This window comes from Aythya ferina (assembly GCF_964211825.1).
Source record: "Aythya ferina genome assembly, chromosome: Z".
In the NCBI taxonomy this organism is placed as follows: Eukaryota; Metazoa; Chordata; class Aves; order Anseriformes; family Anatidae; genus Aythya; species Aythya ferina.
Window position 1 is genome coordinate 42833573 of NC_140299.1, and position 14048 is coordinate 42847620.

The following is a 14048-nucleotide window of genomic DNA, read 5'->3' on the forward strand; positions in this document are numbered from 1 at the left end:
TTATTTAAAATGCTAAATCTATAAAGGTGTCTGAACAATTTCTGTTGAATTACTTCTGTTGACATTACTTGTCAATTTAAGACACTAAACTACGTGGAAGAAAAGACTACAGTCTTGAAATTACTAAATCTATTAATCCATGACCAAGAATATAGGCACAAGGTTTACTTTTGTTACTCTTTCTTCTGCTTCTTACATTTTTTTTTCTTTCTGGTATCTATCAAGTACAACTGGTAGAAGTCTGAAAATACAATTAAAGCTATTGAGATACATTTTTTTTTTTTTTACAAAACTGGATTTGTTAAACAGTTTGTACAACATGAAAGGGCTTCAGCTAGATAGAGATTTTCCTGAGGAATCCATTTTATGATGGCTTCTTGATATGGATGTACAGGGATGTTTTGTGTGAACCCAGAGTCAAACCTGGTCCTCACGTGACCTGGAATATACTGCTTCCCACTAAAATAGTGAACTGCCAGTGCACCTGCCTGTTGGAAAGGCATGTGCTGCTTAGAAGTGCCAGAACTAAAAGGGTTTTCCTGCATGGTGAGTGAAGAGCTGCCCATGGAATGGTGAGATTTAATGTGGTTCATGTTGCCTCAGTGCTAGAGAGGAAGCCCAAGGCCACATGAAGATTTAACTTTTTTCTTTCAGCCTCAAAACTTAATGTTTCTGCTTATTAGGGAAAAGATCACAGTGACATTTTTTACTTAAACATGACTTCTGTAATATGTGCAAATTGCACGTTAATTTTGATATACTTGATAAGGGTCTACCTGCATCGGCCATAGGACAGGTAAATTCACATGTCAAAGAAATAATAGCTCATCTATTTTGTTGTCCAATATTAGAACCACACAATTTGTAAACTTCAGGCTGTTGTTTTCTAGAAGGAATCAACAAAGAAGTATGGTAAATAAAATCTCACAAAAATTCTCTTCTGAATGTTTGTTGAACATTCTACAAATATTCTTGTGTCCTTGTAATTTCTCAGAAAATCTTGTACTCAGAAATCGAGGACTGAAAGTTTGGGAAGTAAACACTGTGTTCTTCAGTTAGGGGAAAAAAAAAAAAGGTCTAATCTTTGGTTTTAAATGTAACGCAACTATAACTATGGAGCCCCTATGGCGCCTTTATAATACCACATAAAACTCATGTGGTATTTTGGCTCAGAACACTGATTTACACTGCAGTGCTGGCAGTTTTACAGCTTACTGCTCTTACTGTCTTTAATTGATGGACTGATAAGACTATAGAAAAACAACATTATTTTGGGTTGGGGTGGAGAAAGCAATTTTGTAAGCCTGGGAGGGGAGGAGTATTTCTGATTCAGATGAATATTTCTTTGTGTAATGGGAGAGGACCTTTCACTTAATTACCACTGGAAACCGTAAGTGCTTAATTGACATAAAAAAAGCCCAATATAGGCATTTTACAGTTTTCCTTTTGATCTTCCATGTGGGTGCATATTGTACATGCAATTTGAAAAGAATAACTAAAAGGCTCAGATGTGGATGTGTGCTAGCATGTGAGAAGGGCTTATGTGAGTACAGAGTATGGTGCAGCATCAAAGAAAGGGATACACCCATTTCACTTATGAATAAATTGAGCAAGTAATTAACACCTGGACTTGACAAAATACTTTTCAAACACAATTAAATCTGCTGCTTTTCTGCAATGAACAGAAATGCTAAAAGTGAAAATATTGACCCCTGCTGAGTTTGAGTTTGAATGTAATGACTTCAGATACGGACTAAATTCAAATGCTTGAAACCAATCAAACCATAGAGACCTAGCACCATTTCTTTCCAACTGTAGTCAAAGAAGTGAGGGCTTTTTAGAGCTGGTTTGAGCTCTTGGTCATTTAAAGAGACACAAATTCCAGTTTAAGAAGAAGCAATCCCAATTAATGCAATCTTTCTCTTTTCCTGTAGCAATTTATCCAGAAACAAGCTCTCAAGTTTGTCCAAGAAGCCTTTTCGCCATCTGGGTTTGTCTGATCTGTAAGTCACCGTTTCTTAAAATAAAGCTTATTTGTGGCTAGAATGAAAGAATAAGGCTTTGAAGTTTGCTCCGTTGAAGGTAGACGTCCACCAATGATTAGGAACGAAGTTTAGATCCAAAGAAAGCAGTAATGCCAGAGACCTAAATACAGAGAGATTCATTCCAGGTCAGGTGTATGTTTTAAAACAAATTTGCAGGTTGAAGTAACCTCTTCCTGTCAGCTTTAAAATATTTTTATTATGAAATTGCTTCACACAAAATGACTGGTGTTTGTTTATTAAATATTTAAGCTAGTAAAAACACTACTATCTCCAAATCTCCAAATGAAGTCTCTGTCTTAAACTCTTCTATTGTATTGGCCCTACAGCTGCTATCATTGCGGTAGACTATTGAAGAATATTTTTACTTTTACTTTGAGTTACATTGTACCTTATAAATTCATTTGCTAATGAAGCATAGAAAAACATAGTTTTTGATAGTTTCAAAATTATATTTTTATTCTTGCTTTTTCAAGCAGATATTCTGTAAAGGTGTACATTCCATAATTTTGTACTTAAAGAATAAAAAAATGGGAGAAAAGGATGTAACGCCGATATGGCAGGTATTTTTGTGTTTGCCTCTTTTGTTAAATTTGGGTATTGCAGAAAAGTTAAAGTCTGCAAATGACTTTGCAACTGGGGGTACTGACACAGATCGTAAGGAAGGCAGAAGCTGTCTGTTGTGTAATGGTTTGATTAATGGTTCTTCACAGTGATTTCTCAGAAAATTTAAAAGGTCTGGAGTTGTGTTTCTTTGAAAAAAAAAAAAAAAAAGTCATCTTGTGCAATCTTTGCTAATACATGGGACTGCAGAGAGCATTCAGAACATTGGGCAGGGTTGGGGCTGTAGGACAGAGAGAGGCTGCTCTCCTGGAGCTCAAAGCAGGGTCAAGAATTTGCCTGAATGCCAGTCCAAGAATTGCAGCAGCAGCCTAGGAATTCTGAACCTCTTCTGGTGGATTTCAGCCTGTAAGAAATGAAGTAAGTAAATCCTACTGCATCAAAAAGAGGTTATGCCCCTTAGGTATGTTTTGTTGATAATTAAGTTGGTATAATCGCTTTCTTTACAGCCCAGAGATTATTGCTGGCTTGAATTTTCTTTCGTAACTTGGCTGTTGCTGAGTACACTGATGGAAAGACTAGGTAGTTGCAGAGCACTCCCAATGCTGTACGCCCTGCATAGGCCTGTTGCTGCTGAAGTCCCTTATCTAGTCTCTGCCAGAAGTCACTGTTAGTGTGTATTTGTCTGTAACTTGTATGTTTTTTAGTTGTCACGACCTCAAAGAAAAGAGATGAAAAACTTAGACTAGTGCTCAGTGTGCATTGATTAGGTTTTTCCTAATGGTTTTAATCAGCTAGTGAAGAAATGGGGTCATCTTTGCCCCCGCTGGTGTGTGGAACTGTAAGGGTGGGTACACTGTAGCTTAGGAAGTATGCAAAAAAGGAAGTGACTACAATTTTGAAGGCATACTCTGACCCCAGTCCAGGGTGCTTCCTTGGACTTAGTCTGCTGCCACTGTCAAGTTTATTCCAAAGCACAGATCAAACCATGCTTGAACCTCTCCATCTCAGCTGAATGGTTTCTTTTAGGTTGTCAGTATAGTGAGAGCTTGTAGATATTTTGAAGGAGAACAAAGTCAGTGTTGCTTTGTTCGTAACTGTTGAGTGAGATGATGCAAGAAATGTAAGGGAAAGAAAATTGGGGGAAAAATTAGAGCATGAAAGTTGGAAAAGCAGTGGTAAGACTATTATCAGTTGAACTATTCTATTGATAAATAGATAATGCACCGGTGGAAAGTCAGAATGAGGAAGGTTAAGAGCGTTGGAAGGGGAATCTGAGAAGGAATGATGCTATAAATTGCCACTGAGGAGCTGCCTCTAAATCTGAAAAATAAGTATCCTGTTGTTAGCACACTTGTAAATCAAAACATAAATGGATGAAAAGTTCAGGCTAGGGTGAAGTAGGAGATACTCACCAGATACTGTAGAGAAGGAGATGCTGCTTTGAAAGGCTTCTTCTTTTAGAACAAGCTGTAGCTGCAGCTGTAAAATTACAGTAAACAAGATAAAGACATGTAATTTCCCTCTACTAGGTCAGATTCTTTCTTTCACACAAGCATGTGTGGAGGGCCATCATACTTCTATCCAGCATGCTGTCTATGATATGCCTAGCTCCTCTGATGGGTTTAGTACAAAATAAAACAGTGGAAGAAAAGGACTGCTCGGCCACTGGTTAAGGGAAAATTTTCTTTTAAAGAAAAATTAAATGATGAAACAGAAGATGAGAAGTAAATCTTGTTTGGAAAATGTATATGGTAGGTTTTGGCTCAAGGGATCCTAATATTCATACTCTTGTGTTGTGCAAGCAACCCTTATCCACACAGTAGTGCTGTGAATACAAATTGCTCTTAAAAGACTTGCAAGGATGATCCCTGCAGCTTTTTATCCTCAAAGAACTACAGATGGCTTTTGGGGCAACAGGTTACAGCTCTGAGAACCTGAGCTTTTCATGATTTGCACACTTCACATCCTCAGGGGACACCCTCCGGTCCAAGCACAGATACAGTGAACAATTTGAGGTCACTTCTGTACATCAAAAATACCTGTGAAATTCTGTTAAGAACAATTGTGCTCCTTGTAATGAGATACCTCAGTCACTCACAGAGACTTTATTGGATCTCATCTGTGAGATCACTGTGACTGTCATCTGTGATATGTGCATGTAGGAGAAAAAATCATACCAGGTCACTTCTTCTGTAGATATTGGGATGTTTCTGTTCATATTTCAGTTTGGCTGTATTGCATTACATTGTTGTGTAGAATTTAGTAAGTTTGCTAACCAGTGGTTTAATTGCCATACAGCATACTTTATACCTAGATTATTCTAAACATTTCTGTTTCAGGGACATTTTTCAGTTAGTGTTTCATCATAACATTTCTTAGGGTTTTTACTGTGGGTTTTTCTGGTGGTGTAATGGATGTACCTTTACGGTTAGGTAAATGCCTTTGTTATGATTAGAGTTCTTTAAAGTTTGTCTCTAATACATGACTGAGTCTCTGAGGAATTTACCTACTTCACCTAAGAGCATTAAACCCTGTCTGACTAGGTCTTTCTGAGGTAGCTGAGCAGAGTGCCAACCGTAGAATCACTTTGGTTGAAAAAGACCTCTAAGTCAAAGAAATTCTGGTCTCTGCTTAAGTGTTATGAAATAAAATGGAACTTTTGATGGAAAGTCTAATTCTCCATTTGCTTCTGATTTCCACCAGTGGATTGGAGATAGTAGTTGAACCCCCTGTGTGATGTCTCAGATCTATGGCAGTCTGGATTCTCAGTGCAAGTAGGGCTTCATTCTCTGCAAGGAAACTGTTGCCTGTTTGAAGCTATCATTGCAGTGAGGTCTTTGGTCCTTACTTTTCTTAACTAAATAGTTCAATTTCTACTTTGACCCAGATGAGAGCTTTGAGTTGTCTTGCCCCTCAGTTTTTTCTGCATGCATGATACATTCTGCTTTCTAAATATATATATATATTTATTATTATTTTTTTTTTTTTTCTGTAGGATATTGGTGGACAATCCATTCAAGTGTTCCTGTGAAATTATGTGGATCAAGAAATTTCAAGAGACCAAGTTTTACACAGAAACTCAGGATTTATATTGTTTAGACGACAACAACAAGAGGACAGCCTTGATGGATATGAAGGTCCCAAACTGCGGTAATATTCTTTTAACATAAATTTTCTGCTAAATTATTGTAAGACAGGAAAAACAAACTTCTTTTACAAAATAATATTCAGAATGATGACAGCACTACTAAAGGAAAAGGCTTTAGGGGAGTTATTAACCAGTCGGTGACTGTCTTTCATTCCATATGGAATATCTCTGGAAGCTTCAAGTACCTTTTTTTTTCCCTTGATCCTTTAAAAATGTACTATTATTCAAGTGCAGAAAAACAGAACATGAATTATAGATAACAGACAAGAATTATATAAAAAGTATGTGCCTTTGTTAAACTAAATAGTAATGCTTTCAAACTGAACAGACACAAAATTCTTCCTTGATTTTTTAAGCTATTTGAGGTTAATGAAGTCTTTACTTTTCTTCAAAATTACAAACTCTTGTACTAGACAGTGGAGGAAAATTCAGAAAAACTGACTGCTAACAGCAACAAATTAGGGAATAGCTCTGCTACAGAGATAAAAGTCTACTGAGTTCACTCGTATAACTTATGCAAAAGAGTCATTGCAAACTTAGGTCTGTAATATTTTGCAACATATTGTTTTCAGTTAGCTTATGTGGATTTTGAGATAGTGGGACAGGCCATCCCTGTGCTTTGCTTCCTGTATATGGGACAACTGGAAAGTGGTTTCACCCACCATATGAAGAGATACCTTTTCTACTGTGGGTGAGGGACAGAGTCTGGGTGTTTCTGACATGGTATGGAACCTGCTGAAATCTGGAGTTTTTGCTTTCCACTATCCATTGAGCATCCTTTTCTTGATTGTGTATTTGGAGGGTGCAGCACCCTCTGATAGGAGCTGCCAGCAAGGAACAGCCATCGCAGAGACATGCTGCAGACTTTAACACATGCTGGTGGTAATGTCTATCATGGCCATATACCATTCCATTAATCTTGTGTCCTGCATCCTGCTAGGGCCAGGTGTCTTGGCTTATTCAGGACAAAAATCATGATAGTGTCTGATGGGATTAAAAATAACATGCAACTTGTTCAGGGGGTCTCGTGTGCTGCACAGTCTGCTTTACCTGACATGGGAGATGATACCAACTCCAGCTAAATAGAACGAAGCCCCAGTCTCAGTTGGATGGAGTAAAGGGTAGATTAATCTGCTGGATATAGGAAGGTCTCCTGGTGGATTGAAATCAATTGGTATGAAATAGGAATGCCAGCATAGTCTTTCATAACATCGTTGGCTGGCTAGAAGCTGCCAGGCAGATAGGATTTTTCTTTGAAAACTTTGGTGCTAAATACCCAGGATTAGGCCTATGAGACATTATTTCTTTCTCCCGGTTCTTGACCATCTGCAGTAACAATAGATTTGGCAGTGACCTGTTGATAGTGTGTAGACATATGTGTGCACACGTGCTCGTCATGTGGGCACATCTTGACTAAAATACCTGACATGAGAAGGAAATGTAGTACTTCCAAACAGAGGAGGAAAAAGAGAAGGAAATGTGAGAATATATGACATTCAGATGTGAAATTTGCATATGGAAAATTTTGCATACAGCTCAAGATTTGTATGGATATCCACAGAGGCCTGCAAATGAATCACACTATTGGCTTAATGTTGTTTTACAGTGTGTGAATTTCGCTAGATCTTATACACCTGTATTTTTCCTTAATTTTATTATTTTATTTTGTTTTGTTTTGTTTTGTTTTTTATTTTTTTTAAACTTAATTTACCTTTTTTTTTCAATATGAACAAATGCAGGACATAGGTTTTTAATAAAGATGACAACACTACTGTTTCCCACACACAGAATCCCAGATGAGGAGCAACAATTGCCTTGATGACCATGGCCTGTATTCTGAAAGGTCCACTGCATGGCTGTTGGTTTCAGTATCTCTGCAGATATTTTTTCTGTGTTTAAAAGCACAAGACAATTAAAAAACAACAACAACAACAACAAAACACTGTTGTAGTTAATTTAATTTCTAGCACTGTTTGAGAGGCTAGTAAGTAGAACTGAAATAGATGAAGAATTCAGCTTTTGACATACGTTATTTACAGTTATTCAGTCATTGCTTTTTTTTTCTTTCTTTTTTTTTTTTTCCCTGTGAACTACATGACCCTTCTAACTCCTCTGATGTCAAGAGAATTTTTTTAGGCATGCAGATTTTGAATGTTGTTAATAAAACTTTTCCTAATTTTCTCCAACAATAAAAGGGTTTCATCCCTTCGCTCTGTTTTTTTTTTTTTTTTTTTAATTTAGGAACCGAGCAAACACACTCTTTTGTGTGCGTGTGTGTGTGTGTGTGCAGGTGTTATTAATTACTTCATGATATTATACTAAGTGGCTGGTACAGTATGCGGTAAATGTCTTGGTAATAGGACATCTCGCTACTGTGTGCTGTTAATAAACCTCTTGCTGGGAAGTTGGAAGAGACCACTGTGGTTTCTTGATCACAAGGCTCTGGTCTGTAGATAATTGATGTGAAAATTAGCAAAGTTCTGTGGTACTTTACTTATTGTTTATATGGTGGAAATGTTCATTAATGTGCTGATTAAAGGCTGATTGCAATTTAGATGCCATCAAATTTGTGATTTCTTTTCTTGAGGTTTAAAATCAGGTATGTTGACTCACTAGAAGATCATTTCCAACTGCAGTATTAAGTGTCCATCAGTTGTGATGTTCACAACATTATTTTTTCAACTTCATTTGAAATATGTTTACGTATGATGAAAATATTTGGATACTTTTCAGTTTTAAAGTCTTAATTACTATATGAAAAGTTTTTATCTACTTGTACCACAGTAGTTTTTAGTAAAGCTTTTGGTGTAGAGATTTGGTAGTGTTTAGTTCTTCCATTTTTGCTGTATTTGCTGATTGACCATGTAACATTGACAGCATTGCTGCCCTGACATCCTTTTGTTCTGTTTTGGGTTGGGTTGTTTCCACCTGGTAAATTGTGTTAGAAAACCTAGAATGCGAACTAAATAAGTAAATAGTTGGGTCTTGTTACTACTTCTGTAAGTGATGGCTGCAATTGCACTTAACACTGATGTGTTAAGTCTGTGGAAGCAAGACATGTTCTATGTGTAGGGTAAAATCACATGAAAGTCTATCAGTTTGCCCATCACCTGGAGCTCACTGAATGCTAGGGAGGCAAAAACTGGTTCTTCGAGACTGATTATTAAGGTGTTTGTTGCTTTCCCTGGTAAATATTCGATCATTTGGCTATTATTGTTGAATTCACTGATACTGGAGATGTCTTTTTTTTCTTGTGTTTTCAGGAGAGGCATGGCTTCTACAGCTGTATTTGCATTCCCATATGAATTTTTCGTTGCTCTGTATCTCAGTCTGGTAATGTTATTATGTCTTATGTGGCCAGTTTAGCTAATCAGATAGATCGTTTTATATATGCTGGTGTGGGGCTTGATCTGGCTTTCAGTATTGTTTATCCTACCAGCATTGTGTGCTTATTTATCATATGTTGTCTCCGCAGATGTTTTCTGTCTGTCATTGGTCATACATGCTAGATAAAGTATACCAAACAAAGTTGCAAATTATTCTCATGTACTAATTTGTTGTACATATAGCAAACATGTGCAGACTGGCTATTTGTTTATATATGCAGAAATTTCATCTGACCTAAGATGTACTTTTATGATTGCTAATTTTTTTTCTGTCTCTTCCCTTGTGCATGAGGTACTGTAAGGGGTGGGTGTTGATCTTAGTTTAGTGCTGCTTCTTGTATATAACTAACAGAATTTAGAAGTCATTGTTGTAATATAGAGTTACAACATACAGAAATGTGTTGTCCATTTCTTGCTTTGTTGGGAAAGCCATGACATTTTTACAGGCAACTGTTCGGATGATTATAAATGGACTTGAGTGTGTCTGGCTTCATTTCAGCCTCTTTCTGGGGGTAGATTTTTGTCCTGAGGTAAATAAGTAAAAGAAATATCAGATTGAAGACAGGCAGTTATAAATTCTAAGGGAGGAAAAAGGCAAACCGAAGGATTGACAGGTTTATTCTTTGGATTTACTTTTTTTATTCTTTGAAGATTTGTAGTATTTGTGAGTCAATAAAATAAGCATTAGTTCTTAGGCAGTCACAGTACAATGCAGTCTCAAACCACAAGCAAAGGCATAATCCAGTCGGTGTTGACATTTTTTTCCATTATCAGCCAGAATTCACAGATAAGAGTATCAGGAAGAGAACATTACAGGCAGAATGAAGTGAGTTTAAAAAAGGCCTTAAACATTCTCCATGTTTACCTTTCAGAATATTCATGGGCTCTCCAGCCTGTGTTGTTTATTTTGGCTCAAGAACTAGATGTTATGCATGATGTATGGTGGCAAACTGTTCTTATTTTCTCTGTAAGAGTTTTATTTCTTATCTGTGATCATGGACTGCATTTTTTTTTAATAAGTGTTTTGACAGTAGTAGGGTTTCACTGCTGCAGTTGAGTTAGAATTTTCCTAACTTAATTAAAATAATTTTCCTTATTCCAGCTTTTCAGTGAAAATAAGCAATAATTTATGGATATTTGAAAAGGCAACAGGAATCTAATTTTCAAAGACATGTACATAACTTACTTGTAAGCATGCAGACTTTGATCTGTTCATGAAGCGACCGTTAACTTTCATACAGATATCTAGATATAAGTTATGCAAATTAGGGCTTCTGAATGATGTTAGTTGAATGTGTATGTGAACATGTCATTTTTCAAAAAAAAAGCAGAATTTCATTTTGTAATACTGATTTAATTTCTTCATGAACTTGAATGAAGTAAGCTTATAATACAAAGCTGGTTAGAAATACAAAGTGGTAGAACAATACCTAAGGAAAAGAAATGTTTCTTAACCATTCAGGTATTGATCCTGAACTCAATGCATTGTACACATTTGCCAAGTTATTCTCTGTGCCTGACTTGGCACATCTGCTTAAGTGTGCAGTACTGATCTAACAAGGGAGAATGGCAATATGGCTATTGGCTGTAGGTACTCCTACTTTGCTTGTGATGTAAATTCTGATGAAGACTGACAACCATATTCCATAGAAAAGACTTTTTCACTTAAAAAATTGAGACAATTCATGAAGACATCCCTTTAGCCATATGCAAACTTGGTGTCAAAGCGAAACCCATAATTTTACTTATTTATGTCATTCTCTGAAAATGTTTCTCTTTCAGGGTCATGCGTTCATCATGTTGCAATATTTGACACATTAGCATTATTTTCTAGACACACGTGGAATTCAGATAAACCTACAGGAATTGAAACCACATTCCTTGCACGAGCGAATAAGAAGCTGTTTGTTAAAGATTCACATAAGCTAGATTAAACCTGATTAACTTACATTACAAAGGCTGTTTAGCTCAGTTCATCTATTAAACTTGTGGCTGCTGTATTCACCCAACTACACTGAATGCATTTGTTTTTCTTTTGAAAGCTGATGTGGATAAACTGAAGCTTAAATACCAGTTGAGAACAATTTTTCCAGATGTAATTTAATTTCCTTAATCATTCAGGGAATTTTGAGAGAAAAAAACATGGCTGGAGATGGTTAGCAAGGGAAGTGGTGATGAGATTAGTAGCCTCTACAAAAATATATAATCTGAAAATTCTTGCAGTCAAACTTGATATTAATAATGGGAACAAGGTCAATTAAAGAGTTTGGGTGCTGCAAAATCCTTTCTTAATAAGTACCTTTCTGCTAGAACCCTCACCAGGCCTAGTGACATGGAAGGGCCTGGGCAGAAGTTCCAGAGCTGAAATAGCTAGGGAAAGAAACCTTGGACACATAGCTCATAGGCCTTCCATCTGGTCTGAAAGCTCAGCAGCAAGCTTCAAAACGTCTGTACAGGTTGAGTGCAGAAGATGGGTCTCTTATCCATGTGAACATGTCCTGGTACAGAGCAGGTGGTGGTTTTTTGCCTGCCTAGCTTTCATGATGGCATTTGAAGCACTGTCTGAAATGTACAGACAGCACAGCTGTGCACCCTGAACATTCTGCGGAGGTTGTGTTTGCTTCTGTAATTGTGAAGATGGGTTAGCAAGTTTTATGTTCTTCGTGGTGGCACAGACAGGCTCTACTTGCAGAATTTTGCTTCTAGTGATAATTTCAGTTAACCAGGGAGTGATGGAGTGCATAAAGGCAAAATAAGGGTGTGTTGGCTCTGGGAAAGCATACTTTAAATAATGATCATCTTCTGGTAGAGGCTGTACTTGTTTAATTATTTTCTGTAAAAGTTTCCAGCTGAAAGTGACAATCAGGCATGTCATGATTAGAGGCAGATGCCTTTTAATATTTTAACATATTTGGGTGCCTCAGTGAGCTGCCACATCACTCATTCTGCTTCCCTGCAGAAAGACATTCCTCCATGGACTGACAAGGTGGGAGTCATGAGTATCAGATCTGTCGTGGTACGAAAGAAATCAGGACTTTTAAGAAGGTATACTGAGGCAGCAAGCACATCTAGTGAGAGGTAGTCTGAAATGAGCTTGTTCAGTGTGCACATGCCTTCCAGCTGCTCATTAAGAAATGCTAAAAGCATGGGAAAGTCAGAGCAGAAGGACTCTTCTCAAGGCATTGTCAAGGATCCTCTATGTTTGGACTCAGTCTCTCTCAACAGTAGGAATTCATGCCTTTCCTTTCAAAAGGGCACAATAAGAGTTCCTCTTTTTATTTGATTTTACTTAAAAAAAAAAAAAAAAGAGAGAGAGAGAAAAAGAAAAGAAAAAATAAATTAGTGGCTATTTGAGGGGATTTTTTAACACTTCTCTGGATTCAGCAGAATCTAACCTACAAATTCAGGGATAATCTCACCACCAACCTGTATAGTATTTAAGACTATTCTAGCTTAACCCTGTCAGACCTATGTAAAGTACCATAGTCAATATGGAAAATACCTACCAAGATTTGCTGTGCTTCCTGGAGAGCTTATCTCTGTTCAGTGCTTTATTTAGTGGTTGTCTCAAGAGCTAAAGAGGTTTTTGTCTGGGACAGTTTCTTTAGTTTACATTGACACTCAGTGGACATACTGTGGAAATAAAATAGTGAAAAGCATCATAAACCAGGATTCCTTCTCCTTGTTTCAGCTTACCTTTTAGATTAGTACCTTTACTCTTCATTTTAATCTGATAGAAATTCCAAATTGTGTTCTGCACAATAGCAAAATTACAGTGGACAAATGCAGAGTAGTGCCTGATGGTTAGAGCAGTGAAGCAGAAAGATGCAGGCTTCTCTACCCTCTGGTTGCTGAAATAATGTTTTGTATGTGTTTCTAATTTCTTCTGTTTCTGTATTTTGTTTGACTTACTTATATATATATATATATATATATGTATATATACACATCTGTGTGTATATATATATGTATATATACACACATCTGTGTGTATATATACATATATATATATATATGTATATGTATATTCACTGAAAATGGCTGGGGTCATCTTGGAATAGCTTCCGTGAGATTTCTGCAATTATTTCTATGTATTGAATATTTTGATTCTGGGGTTGTAATGCAACAGGAAATTGAAACAATGATTTATGTTTCTTCATGTTTTGCATATAACCTTTTGGACTGTCCTTTTTACATTGCTCTAAACATGTAGTCAGGCTGATTTTTGGCCCTGTGATTCTGCAGACTTTGGTGGAAACATGCCCACTTACCCCATGGCTGAAATTTGGCTTGGAGCTTGTTGGCTGCAGATAGCTGCTAAATGAAACACAGGAGGTGAATCACATACCCAACAGCTCCTAGCTTTATAGCTGGAATTACTAGACAACTTTTTGTGTTGTTTTTAAACCCATAAAAGGCCATAGGAAAAGACCTTTAGAATTTGTAGGCATTCCTGTATTTTCAAACAAAGCAGAATTTTAATAGAATTATATGAGAAAACCTTATTTTTCTTCTGTATTGATGAAAATGTTTTTAGAGACAGTAAGGTCTCTGAAACTTGCAGATCCATTTGCACAGTTCTTAACAAATTGCATTGTCAACCATCCTGTTTTCAGGTTCTAGACAGCGCAAGTAGTGGGTGTAACTAAGCGGTAGTGTAGTGCTGTAATTAGTTGAATCCTTTCTCCCTAGAGAGAAAAAGCAAAAGCAGGGGAGCCGAGAAACTTGGACTGTGTTTAAAACTTATGTGAAGTAAGCAGACTGGATTTGGGACGCTATATCTTATGAATCATAGAAGATATTTTATAAATCAGTGGTTCTGCCTTTAAATGCTTCAGTTTGATAGATGGTTGCTGGCCTTATCATTAATTTAATCATTCTGGGTCTTATATATTTATTAAAAAAATG

The 14048-nt window shown here is 36.8% G+C and overlaps 1 protein-coding gene across 5 annotated transcripts in view; it reads left to right on the plus strand.

Annotated features, from left to right (window-relative positions):
- The window catches only part of NTRK2 (neurotrophic receptor tyrosine kinase 2), a 204189-nt gene that overhangs the window by 22624 nt on the left and 167517 nt on the right, over positions 1 to 14048 (plus strand). For all 5 annotated transcript variants that reach the window (XM_084505478.1, XM_084505480.1, XM_084505477.1 and 2 more), the window contains exons 4-5: positions 1935 to 2003; positions 5602 to 5756. In XM_084505478.1, the coding sequence (XP_084361604.1) occupies positions 1935 to 2003; positions 5602 to 5756 (224 nt within the window). The remainder of the gene's footprint in view (positions 1 to 1934; positions 2004 to 5601; positions 5757 to 14048) is intronic.